This window comes from Theobroma cacao, chromosome 3 (assembly GCF_000208745.1).
Source record: "Theobroma cacao cultivar B97-61/B2 chromosome 3, Criollo_cocoa_genome_V2, whole genome shotgun sequence".
In the NCBI taxonomy this organism is placed as follows: Eukaryota; Viridiplantae; Streptophyta; class Magnoliopsida; order Malvales; family Malvaceae; genus Theobroma; species Theobroma cacao.
The window spans coordinates 17,116,180-17,128,288 of NC_030852.1; the positions used below are offsets into that span (position 1 = coordinate 17,116,180).

At 35.7% G+C, this 12,109-nt stretch overlaps 2 protein-coding genes across 3 annotated transcripts; one reads left to right on the plus strand and one right to left on the minus strand.

Annotated features, from left to right (window-relative positions):
- On the plus strand, positions 771–4,403 carry LOC18604591 (transmembrane protein DDB_G0273707/DDB_G0273361). Of its 2 annotated transcripts, XR_001926875.1 has the most exons (6): positions 771–1,355; positions 1,576–1,709; positions 3,014–3,161; positions 3,270–3,376; positions 3,803–3,926; positions 4,065–4,403. XR_001926875.1 is itself a non-coding variant. In XM_018116711.1 (5 exons), exons 1-5 carry the CDS (start codon positions 1,040–1,042, stop codon positions 3,842–3,844), a joined length of 747 nt encoding a protein of 248 aa, XP_017972200.1. In that variant the 5' UTR covers positions 771–1,039; the 3' UTR covers positions 3,845–4,400. The 2 variants fall into 2 exon arrangements, 1 of the variants encoding a protein (XP_017972200.1); XM_018116711.1 differs by having other exon boundaries at positions 3,803–4,400.
- Positions 9,917–12,004, minus strand: LOC18604593 (homeobox-leucine zipper protein HAT5). The gene is made up of 3 exons (XM_007037150.2): positions 11,499–12,004; positions 10,918–11,318; positions 9,917–10,666 (listed from the first exon to the last, which is right to left on the minus strand). The coding sequence occupies exons 1-3, from the start codon at positions 11,647–11,649 to the stop codon at positions 10,214–10,216; spliced, it is 1,005 nt and encodes a 334-aa protein (XP_007037212.1). The 5' UTR covers positions 11,650–12,004; the 3' UTR covers positions 9,917–10,213.

Here is a 12,109-nt window from a genome sequence, read left to right on the forward strand (position 1 = left end):
ACAACAATCACCATGACCAAACTACAGGGTGCTTAGACATTTTGCACTACTTTTTGGGCCTATAGTCAAATTCCTGAATAAGAAGTCCTTTACTGATGTTGATTTTCAAGTTGCTAAATGGACCCCCAGGAGGCCTCAAGGATGCTATTTGTGGCTTTGTGCGTGTATCCATGGAATTTAAAATGGCTTAGACAGCAAGTTGCTTAATATTCCCTTTGAATTATCTCCAGATATCTTCTTGGGTTCTGGAACACTTGAAAGAATTTTGTTCTTGAACGATTTCCCATTTTAATTTCCTTTTCCCTGTCTACTAAATCAATGAACTTGACAATTTTAATCTTATATTGATTTTGATAAATATTAATGACCAGAACATGATTTTTCAAAAGCAGATAGAACACAAATATTTTTAAAATTTTAAACAACCAAATAAATCATTTATCTTTTTTTCCAAATCAATAAACTTTTGATGAGTTATAATTACATGTTCGAGTGAAACAATGACTACTAATTTAATTCATAATTTGTAAAATGTAAAATTCACTTCTAAGGAAATAATTCAATAGTTAGACCTTGAAATTTGACCATTTTAAAAAAAAAAAGAACTTGAAATTTGATCTTAAAAATTTAAAATTCGAATTTTAAAATGGGTGAGTTGAGAAAGGTTTAGCTCTCGAGCATTGTTGTAGCTGAGAATCTCATTAAGCAAAAGGCACATATATATATATATATATATATATAAAAGAGTCCAATGAAAAACAAGGGCCAAAAGAAAAAGGCTAGTGAATATGGTGGATACCCTTATCCAATGAATGCCCTTTGGAACCCTCCAAAAGCCCACGTTTCAGCTCCAATTTTCAACTGTCAGCAAGTTGTCTTTCTATCCTACATTATACCGCATCACATATTCAATTGTTTCTTCCATGTTCCTTTTCCAACTGTTTGTAATAAAGCAATCTCATCATAGCCATCAGAATAAAGTGGAGAGTAGGGAAAACGGTGGGTTTGGTGACGGTGGTGGGGTGTAAACTACTAAGAAATGGTTACCCAATTGAGAGCTCATTACTATTACCATCAAAGCAATGCCATGGCAGCAACAAGTTTGACATCATCACCATCAATATCTTTGAATTCGTTTTCTCCATTGTTGTTCAAGGGATGTAGTTTCATTGGAAACAAGAAGATTGCGTCGGAGAGATCTCTTGGTACAACGAGCATAAGAAGAAAGCAAGGAAGAGAATATGGGGTAGTGGTTGCATCAAGCAGCAACGTGGCTGCGCCTCTCTGGGATTCCTGGAAACCTGAGAAGACTTCTTCTGCTGCTTCACTCAGCGACATCCTTTGGCCTTCTGCAGGTTAGTAAACTCAAACTGACTGCAAATGTAAAAGAAAGAAGAGAATTTTCAGTTTAGTGATAAAACGAAGTCAAAACTTTGATAAGAAAAACATTTCTTGTGAAAATCCCACGGCTTGCAGCATCATATTGCCAACAAACTGAGATGTTGATAAAGTTTCCTGCCGATAAAGGGAGTTTAATTCAAAGTGTCGTAATGGTTTGAAATATTTGATCAACAGGGGCGTTTGCGGCAATGGCGATATTGGGAAAAATGGATCAAATTTTAGCACCGAAAGGGATTTCAATGACAATTGCACCTCTAGGGGCTGTGTGTGCCGTCCTGTTTGCCACTCCCTCCTCTCCAGCTGCTCGGGTATTTCATTCATGTTTGTCTTTTGGACTAGTGGTTTAACCTTTTTTTAGCATTGAATTTGGGGTCGTTGCCAGCCTCTTAATAAACACTTGGTACCGGTTCATTGAAACGTGACACTCATGTAATTTAATTCAACATCAATAAATTGGTTTAAGGGTCACATGGTAATACAAGTGGCTCATTGACTATCACTGTTTCTTGGAAGTTGATTGGGGGGAGAGGGGGGGGGGTGGGGTGTGTGTTTGTATTTTCTAGTGGACTCTTTAAATTTTGTTTTATCATCCTGCTAAATGTGGTCAATGATTATTGGGAGAAAAACCAACTAAATCGTACTTGCAAGACCAAAGTCTTTTCTAGTGGAGAAAATTCGCTTAATGCACTAAATAGTTTAACTAATGTATAACAACTTGATAGTAAATACATAGCATTTGACCCATGTGGCAAGTTGTAGGCTTGTGGCACAGAATGTAAGAACATTTACATCCAAAATTTTCATTTATAACCCTTGTATTAGAATTAGAATATCAGCCCAGGGAAACTAGGCTGGCAATACATGCAGTGGCACCTAAGATAAAGATCCTAAAAGTTGTTACTAATTACTGTACAATTGGGTTCAATTTAGCTGTTTGGCAGAGCCAGGCTTCCGATAGAAATTATTTATTTATGGTTGTCTGTTTCTGTGTTCTAACAACAAACATTTTAGTTTTATCGATAAACAACAATTATTGTTAATTAGTTCATAGTTATAATGCTGCTGATTCCACTGCTGCCACAATGAGTACTTAACCACCCTTACAACTAAGTGATTTTGAATTTCAACTACTGAATCCTTCCATTCTCTGCAGATGAAAAATTTCCCTTTATAAGAAACTATAACTCGATTGATTAAAGGATCATGTTGTTAACATGATTTAGAAAGTTAAGCTAGACTTCTGCATTTGTTGATCACTGGAATTTCATGATGGCTGGTCGGTCTTTGAATTGGGTTCCCTACTTCTGTTGTCCAAAGGATTTAGAAAGTAGAATCGAAAAAGCTAGTAACAAATATCCATCATTTTGGCGACTTCTGGAAGACTAGCTGTTTCACATACCTTGTGAGGTTAGAATCTTTCTTTGTTCAACTTTCACAGACCATACCCTTTTGCTAACAAAACCACAACCTGATCCTCTATTTGGAAATCTCTTTCTTTTTCCCCACCCTTGAGTGCCATTGTCAATATGTGTTGTCCTGCTATTAATGTAATTATGTTTTGTTTAAATTAACAATTTCCCTAAGTCATGGAAAACCTCTATGATACTTGCAGAAGTACAATATGTTCATGGCTCAGATCGGTTGTGCAGCAATCGGTGTTCTGGCATTCTCTATATTTGGGCCTGGCTGGCTTGCTAGAAGTGCTGCCCTTGCTGCGTCCGTAGCTTTTATGATCTATACACGTTCCACTCATGCACCAGGTAGTACTCATTGGTTGCTTTCTCCTCAATCTTTAACTTTAAATTCTATCATGACAATCTATTTGCATAGCTGATTCTGATTCCCAAACTCTATGAGCATTAACGCAGCTGCAAGTTTGCCAATTCTGTTCATTGACGGAGTTAAGTTGCACCACTTGAATTTTTGGTATGCTTTTTTTCCTGGTGCTGCCGGATGTATCATCCTTTCTTTGATCGTAAGTTCCTCTTCTTTTAGAACCCTTGAACTCCATTTGATCATAATACAGACGTTTCTTTTGTTTTCTTTTTTTCTGAAAGGTCCTACTGAATTTAGAATTTTCAAACAATGAACATAACCTGCGTTCAAAATTTCCAGGTTTTCCTATACATCCTATATATCTTGAGCCTTCTTGGTACTTTGGAGTTGAGATACGATCTCATGATACTTGTAAACTACCCATATCCCCTCCCCATCCCTTCAATAAGAGTACTGTTGACTTATGAATTCAATCCCTAAACTTCAAACCACTTAGAAAAATAACCTTCTCGGCGACTTGCCATTGATTACTGAACTTTAAGAAGATTACCATTCTATAGACAATTTTAGCCTTTGTGAAATTCCCTGTAGTGATGTGCTCTGTGTTGTCTGTGACCTGCTGCAGCAAGAAGTGGTTTGTTACTTGAAGGACAATTTCAAATTTTGATCTCTGAAGAACTGCGTCACAAGCAAGCTCACAGAATTGTATGCCCTCAATTCCATACCATTTTCACACTGCATATTGAAAGGTAACCTGGCAGCTTGTCAGCATTGTTTATATGCTTCTTCCAAAAGTTCAAAAAAGAAAAGAAGAAAGGCTTGGCCTGGCACCACATGCAACTTACAATTCTATCTGCTTTTACAATGATTGCAATGTATGTTAGCAGGAAAGCCGAGATTCTGATCATAAGTGTGTTTTCTCCCAGAAAATCACGAAATACAGGAAACCATACCATGAGAAGAATTGTTATTCTTTATGTTCCTCCTTCAAATGTTTACCAGTTTCTCTAAATTTCTAATGACAAATGAGCTACCCTTTCGCAAAACTAGCTGACCATGGATTTGCTTACTGTATCATCTGGTGGGAAATTGTTTGGAATGACTTGGTTGACAACTTGACAGCCACTGGGAAGCAACAACAATGCATTCCACGATTAATTCTTCACCCTGTTTGTCTTTCAGGAAATGATTTGACCCCCATATGAGAATTTATGTTTTTTTCTTTTTGTGTATATCTATCTATAATGCTTAGTGGAAATTTGTTTAATGGGGGTCTCGAGTAATAAAAACCTGACGTCAACAGGCACACAAGTTCTGAAGAAAAGAAGGGTTCAAGAAGGCAAATGCCAATCAATCATGTATGCTCAAAGAAGTATGAAGCTTTTGAGTTTCATGGCACATTTCATTATCAGACACAAGTATTACAATATCAAGAGACTGATTTCTGAAACTGTTGACTTCCATTAAACAATTGCCTAACCATTTAACACCGAACATGTGAAAACTTTATCAATTATGAGGAGATGGGGGGTCCTATTCTCCATGTGATTGGATAGGAGGTGGCAAACTTTGAAGTTTCAAACAAGTCCACAATTCGCACACTTGGAATCTCAAAATTAATGCGCATATCTTTCACATGGGAGTTAATAGATTACAGCTAGAAGATCAACAGCTGGTTCCTTTTGTTTTTTTTTTTAATTTGGAGCAATGAGTAATTGCCAAATTAAAAGTCAAGGTTCGATTGCATAAAAGATATAGGGTTAGTGACTAAACATGGATCTTGTGGTAAAAACTTTTTATAATATGATTAGACAACACTAATCCCCCGACCAAACCAAGTAGCAACCCAAGGTAGAGTTAATCATTATGCCAATTCAATCAAATAACAAAGGACCCACCAACCAACCCAAAAATAAACAAAAGCACCGATGCCTGGTGTGAAGGATTGCGAATGACTTATCAAAACTTCCTTATCGACCTTGAAGCTGCTTTTGAAAGATAATCATAAACTTAAAAGATCAAATTTGGGCCTTGAATTGTGAGCAGCTCTGATACCAGCATAGAAGTAACTGCGCTGGAAACGCGAGAAACTGTAATCGAGTAATCCGTAGTACTAACCGTAAGTCGAAGTATTTCAATTAATTTCTGACTTTCAAACATGTTACTAGTTAAGTAAATAAAAATTTTCATTTATCAAAAGCTCAAAAAAGAAAAGGAGGAAACATTTGTCCATTTGATGATATGAGCAGGAATTGTGGGGTCATGTTGTTGAATTGTAATGTTAGATTTGAAGGAATCCCTCGGAAAAGGTTCAGCCAAAAAGAATAGCAATGGCAAACTCATTAAGATGCTAAATCCAAAAGCCAGTGGTCCATGCAACATTGGCCTCTCCATCTGATTAAGACCAGATATACTTAATTGGAAAGTTGAGCCCTTTTTTGCTCTGCCAAAACATCCAATAGGTAATTAATTATATATATATATTTGATTCGATTTAATTTACTTTCATAAAAGTATATGCTACTGTTACTATAACATTGGTTGTAAGATGAGTTGTTCTCAATAGGCATAAAGGTAGGCAAATGATCTCGGTACCCATGTTATGCTTAGTAATCTGATTTTTCTTTTCTTGAATTAAAAACAAAAAAGGTAAAATGTACAGTTTGCATATAAAACCAAGATATATTTTTATAAAATTATACACAAAATGTGTAATTTTTTTTAGATGACAAAAGATATGATTCTATTTGATATAAACTAGTTATGTTATAAGTGATGTTAAATTTTAATTATTTATACATTTCAAATAATTATAATATTTATTTTTTTTACTTGTATTTTATTGTAATTTCTTAAAAACAAAAAACAAGTTAGGAAAGAGCCAATCAAAAGAAACCGTCAATTCAACCATTTTTACTAGTTTCATCTTAAGCTCATTTGACGGTGATTTCATGAAGTCATAACACGAAATAAGATGAACTCAAATTATTGTAGACAAAATCATTAGGCATCATACATCAAACATTTATTGAATCATTTCAAAATTTTTTAATAAATTTTTATTTTCTATCATATATAATTAAATTTTTATATTTTTATTTTAAATCAAACAAACTTTTGTTATTAATAATTAATTAATTATCATTAGTTAAAATAATATTTTCTTAATGTTACAAGATCATGAAATGTTATAGTAAATGTTGATATGATATAATGACGATTATATAACATTGTAATTTTCACGTCAACACCACATTAGTGTCACATGAGCATAAAATAACAATTGTCATTTTGATCAAAAAAAATTAATCTATTGTTAGTCATAAATACTTATCAAACTCAAAATAAAAATATAAAATTTGATTGAAGAGAATAAAAATAATAATAATTTATTTAAATTTCATTCAATAATTAAAAACTTTTTAAAACATTATACCCTATTATTATTATTATCATCTATGATTACTTTTAATCCTGAAATTAATTTTTAATTCATAAATCCTCTCTACAAAATTATTATCTACCAACCAACCATAGCTTTTAATTCTTGAATAAATAGTACATTGGAGTTTTATAAGTAATTCCAAAAAAAAATCTTCAAGGAAAAGAAGGGAAAATCATTTTCTTAATGAAAAAAAAATTGTAACGTGAAGGAATAGAAAGTCTAGAATAAATACATATAGGCCCAGAATCCAAATCAGGAAAGCTCACGGTCACAGACATCAGCAGCTGATAGGCACGTGCGATGTGGGGCCCATAGATAACTACTGTAACCGTGTGACATCAGCAGGGCAGAAAACATGGAGAGATCTGTGCTGTGTCTCTGTCATGGACGCTTCTCCCCTGGTAGCCTGGGCCCCACTCTCCCGTGCTAATGCTTATCTGTATCTCTCTCTCCCCATTACAAGAGAACAAAAACTTTTTGTTTTTACAAAAAGAAAGAAATGGAAATTAAAAATAAAAAAAACTACACCTTCCTATTTGTTAATATCTGTGGTGGGACCCATTTGTTTTTGACCTGATCATCAGCCAATAAAAATAACAGATCAGGTGCCACGTAGCCGGAAAACGTCCACGTCGGGGTGGGGCCCGGAACAGTGGAGATTCCGTCGAGGGGTTTGTTTGGGTTGGCTTTGGTGGACGCTGTCTTTGGACTTGGACGGCGATGCTTTGCTTGCTGGTTATGTTTTTCGAGGGGTTGGAATGGGAACGTTTCATCAGGACCGTAAACGTGGGTGGCATCGGTTGAAGCCCCACCGATATGGGTTTAGGATGGTCGGCAGGAAATCTTTGGAAAAAGACAAAAAGCCCCTCATGCTTCGAGAAACATGGACACCTGGACTGGAAATCATTGGCTCTCACCGTAATTGCCGTAAAGGGTAAGTCACAAGGAGAGGCAAGAAAATATCAGCTCTACTATAGTCCATAACTTCACCCTTTTATATTAGATTGTTCATTCATTGGCTTTGCATACACCTCACCCCACGCCTACCCTCCCATGACCTTTTGAATTGTTCAGAGCATGAACTTATCACACTGCATTTGATCTCCGATGACGTCTTTACAAGTTTTAAAACTAACAGCAAAGACCATGATAAGCTATAAATAAGTTGCTTCAGTAGCGTTGAAACCCTATTCACCTTGTCATTATCATCAACCACGTCATGCACATGTTTGCCTATACCATGCTTTAAGAGCAAGTCATATTAAATTACTTGTCTATGGGGACTTATTTTCTTCCCACACATCATATAAACGTTGAAAACATATATATTTGAACTTATTTAATTCGTAATTTTGCGGGAAAAAAAAAAGAAAAAGAAAGTTAAACTGAAATGTCACTTTCGACGGAAGATGAAAGAAAGAAGAAACAAATTTGGCCCTGTGTAGCTCAACTATTGAGTAGAAGAAAATATATATATATATATATAATTGAATAAAACGATTCCGAAGTTAATTTGCTATATAATATATGGTTTCTTGTTGGTGATATATATAGAATGCCAATATGACTTCACCAGACCAATTTGTTGGCATTCTGATCGTGGCTACGTCATTCTTTCATGGACTAAATTTTCCTTGCATCCATGGGAATCCTATATCTTAATCGACTAGGAAAGTATACTGCTTCACTTTTACCATGTAGGGTTGAAAACTAGAGCTCGCCAATTGTGAGCAATATTTTTAGTAAAGGGTTTCAGAAGATGTGTTCAAACATGAAAATTAAAGAGTATAGACCTTCAAGGAAGAAAACACAGCGAATGTAGGTTAACACCTTTAAAGAAAAGAAAATAAAATAAATAAAATATAACCTTTCTTTGTATACTACAAAATTTTAAATTCGATAAATTTTATACGAAAAGAGTCAAAACATTATTACAAGTTAATTAGTGGGAACCAACTATGCTATTAGCCTGCATTTCTACTTATTGCAATTGCATAATTAACTTATACCATTATTTTAGGTGATGTCGACGATTACCTTGCATTTTTTTTCTTAGGTTTTTGACTATTTTAAACCAACACCAAGGAGCTTTATTAAAGTGGGTGGGTACAATCTCAAATTATTAGTCAATAATAAACAGTGTCATGTATTATACATTGTCTTTTCAGAGCTTGCTTGAACAAATGTAAGCTTGAATGAGTTTGCCTTCATATGGCTAAGATCAAAGTCTCCCAAAGGATAAGTGAAAAAAAATCAGCATCAATATGAACCATCCATTTTGATATGAGGTTACCTTCCAATTTTGATTAATGGGGCCACTAAGAAAATGTTGATTGGGAGATATAATCTTTAATCATTAATTTCATTTTTATAGGCATTTCTCTATGATAATTTCATCACCAAAACTACCCCTTCTATGATTCCTCTTCTTTGAATTTACTTATTTTCTTTAAGAAGTAAGTCTTACTATTTCATACATATGCTTTCTTCGATTGTCCTACCTATCCTACGTTAGCTTGAGGATGCATTTCTTGAAGGAGGAATGTGGCTCTCAGGTAATGTCTAGCGTACATCAGACTGTTGAGAGATTCTGAATTGAGCATGTTTGAATTAGTCTCATTTTGATCATTTCTATTACACTTGAAAAGATAGTTTTGTTAATGTGGTTTCAGGGCAAAAAAACAAGCTACATTTCATTTTTTGCAGATTTATCTGGCAGAAGAACAGTGAATCTAAACATCACAAACCAACAAATTGAATATAAAATGCAAAGCCAATTATGAAATTTTATGTGGTAGTTTTAACCTTTCACATGGAGTGCTTCCTCAATAGTTCATCCAATAATGCAAAATAAATAAAATTCCCAAAACTCCCTTTGCGAAGCCAATCCCAAGGCTAAAATCATTGAAATGTCGACCGCAAGTAAAGCAACAAACTGTTCTGCAACATTAAGGCACCTCATCATGAAAGCAACTCAAACTGTAGAGGAAGAATTGATACAAGAAATATTATGTCATCAAAGCATCTTGTAATGCAGATAATGCATTCATAGGCATTTTAACATACGGAAGACAACTCGTTAAGGTTTCAATAAGATAATGAAAATTCAAAACCAACTGTTCATTTTGATCTTAGCTCTTTGAATTGTGGTTTCCAAATGATCATATGCCACAGCAGAAAAATGACAGAATGGGATGTATTCTTAACAAAGGTTCTGGTGAGAGACTTTACGCCGATAATCCCCACCCAGCATCAGGTCTGCATTCTCTCACAGTTTAAAGCATTAAATGAAATTGCAACCAAAACAATGGATTATGGTAGCATTTCCAACAACCCTTCTCAGACAGATGTTATTTAATTACATTCCGGGTGAAGTAAAGCAAAACCTTTCATTGAACTCTAAGAACCCCATCAAAAACAAGATTACAGAGAGGGGCAGAAAAACACCACCAATTTTTCCAACTACAACCAAAACCCACCGCCAATACACATTTGGATTGGGGTGCCATTGATTGGTTTTTTATTGCTTATTTATAGTTTACTACTACAAGAAAGATCATATATATACCAGAACTGGATTATAGATATAACTCAGTAAGCCCAAGACCAAAAGGCATGATCTTCAACAGGGAATCCAAAATTACACGAACTTGCAGGCGGGTCGGAGTACTCGTCATCTTCAAGTTTTGGGAAGATATATGAAGGGGGATGTAACAGGCCCTTGCTCAAGTTATCTTCCTCGTCTTGTGATAGATCAGACTGGTCTGGCTCGAAAGGATAAGATGAATCAGCAGCCTCCAAGAGTGAAGAATGAACCCCATCAGTGTAATGTGGGCTGTCTGAATCAAATATATCACTTTTGGCGGAACTGATATCTTCCTGTTTACAGGCCACAACTGAAACCTTAGACTCTTCACCCTCGGAAGCCGTTTCAGCAACAACAAGCTTTTGCGGTGGTTCTTGTGACAATTTGTTTACATCAGACAATTCTGAGTTCCCCTTCTCTTTCTCTTTCACAAGCAACTTATCTGTGAGCTGAAGAACCTGGAAAAGAAAAACGAAAAATAAACAGAGCAAAATTCATTAGAAAGGAATTTATCAGCTTTGATGAAGAAAACAGAGATTTCGAGACATCGGTTTTATTTTTTATGTGCAAAAATTTCAAGGTAACAACAGTTCGTCCATCAAAGATTAACATCAAGGAGGGCTCAAGATCACTTAAATGTCGAAATTAAACAACCTTAAACATTGAACGTGTAGAATTGTATCGAGGTCAAAGGGACAAAGCTAATTACCTCTTCTTTCAGTTTATCTTTCTCCTTGAGGAGATTATCATAGTCAGCCTTGAGGCTGTTATAGCTGGCTTGCAACGCTTCATAGTCTTTCTCCAGCTGCTTTGTCTTCCACCGAGCCCGGCGGTTTTGGAACCATATCGCAATTTGCCGGGGCTGCAAGCCAAGGTCTTTAGCCAGCTGAACTTTCCTTTCAGGTTCAAGCTTGTTCTCGACCTCGAAACTTTTTTCTAGAAACTGGACTTGGTCAACACTGAGCCGTCTCTTCTTTTCAGGTTGATGAAAATACTCATCTAAATCCTCATCTCCATTCTCTTCTTGATCAAACGTCCTAAAAAATGATCTGTTTGCAATGTTTGCTCGATGAACATCTTCAAAGCTCACCATCGACCTTCTACCTGAAACTGAAGGAAGTCGCATCAAAAGTTAGAAATCCTTCAATGTCTTTTCAGCTACATTGATTAGTCAGTGGCCAATTGACAACTTGCATAATTTTTCTTCTATTATTTTCAATCAAAGTTGCAAAATTTGTCACATAAAATTTTAAAAAGAAACCCAGAGTGATAAAAGGATGGAGAGAATACCAAGAAAAGAAGATGGAGAAGATCCTGGAATGAAAAGGGGATCAAGAGGCTCAGAAGAGGATGGAACCCTTTGACTTTGAAGCAAAACAGAGAGGTTATTAGAACCACCAGCACTACTAGTATTACTAGGATAGACCCTCCCACCCGCCATGAAATTTTCAAGCTAAAGGATCAATCTTGTTTGCTCAAGATATCATCTTCAACATCATCAGACGATTAAAAAAAAAAAAGCCACCCAGGTTTTTGGTTTCTTCGTTTTAAAGAATACAAAATTCTTTACTTCTTAAGGCTTGTGGCGAAAGAAGCTGGTGATGATGATCTCTGTGATATGGGATGTGTGGGAACAGCGGCAGCTCACACCCATCACTCAGAAGAAGTAAAAATTTTCTTGAGCTTTGGCAGAGCAAAGTGAAAGGTGGCTGAGGAGCAACGGGAGGAGGAAGAAGCAATGGACAAACAGGCAAAGAGAAAGAAACGGAAAGATTCTTTTTCTTGAGGTGTTGAGCTTGATGGGTTTATATGAAGTCCGGCATATGCAGTTTCTTTGGGTATGGTGTGCTTGGAGTTACTTTGATGCCCTTGCTTTCGCTTTGTTGATAGATTTTTTTTTT

What these genes read in the sequence shown, in the direction of transcription:
- LOC18604593 (XM_007037150.2), bottom strand. Translation starts at nt 11,649, where the DNA reads ATGGCGGGTGGGAGGGTCTATCCTAGTAATACTAGTAGTGCTGGTGGT. An exon ending in TTCTCCATCTTCTTTTCTTG is followed by an intron (nt 11,319 to 11,498) that starts GTATTCTCTCCA and finishes GACTTCCTTCAG; the next exon opens with TTTCAGGTAGAAGGTCGATG. An exon ending in AAGATAAACTGAAAGAAGAG is followed by an intron (nt 10,667 to 10,917) that starts GTAATTAGCTTT and finishes TTTCTTTTCCAG; the next exon opens with GTTCTTCAGCTCACAGATAA.
- LOC18604591 (XM_018116711.1), top strand. Translation starts at nt 1,040, where the DNA reads ATGGTTACCCAATTGAGAGCTCATTACTATTACCATCAAAGCAATGCC. An exon ending in CATCCTTTGGCCTTCTGCAG is followed by an intron (nt 1,356 to 1,575) that starts GTTAGTAAACTC and finishes TTTGATCAACAG; the next exon opens with GGGCGTTTGCGGCAATGGCG. An exon ending in ACGTTCCACTCATGCACCAG is followed by an intron (nt 3,162 to 3,269) that starts GTAGTACTCATT and finishes GCATTAACGCAG; the next exon opens with CTGCAAGTTTGCCAATTCTG.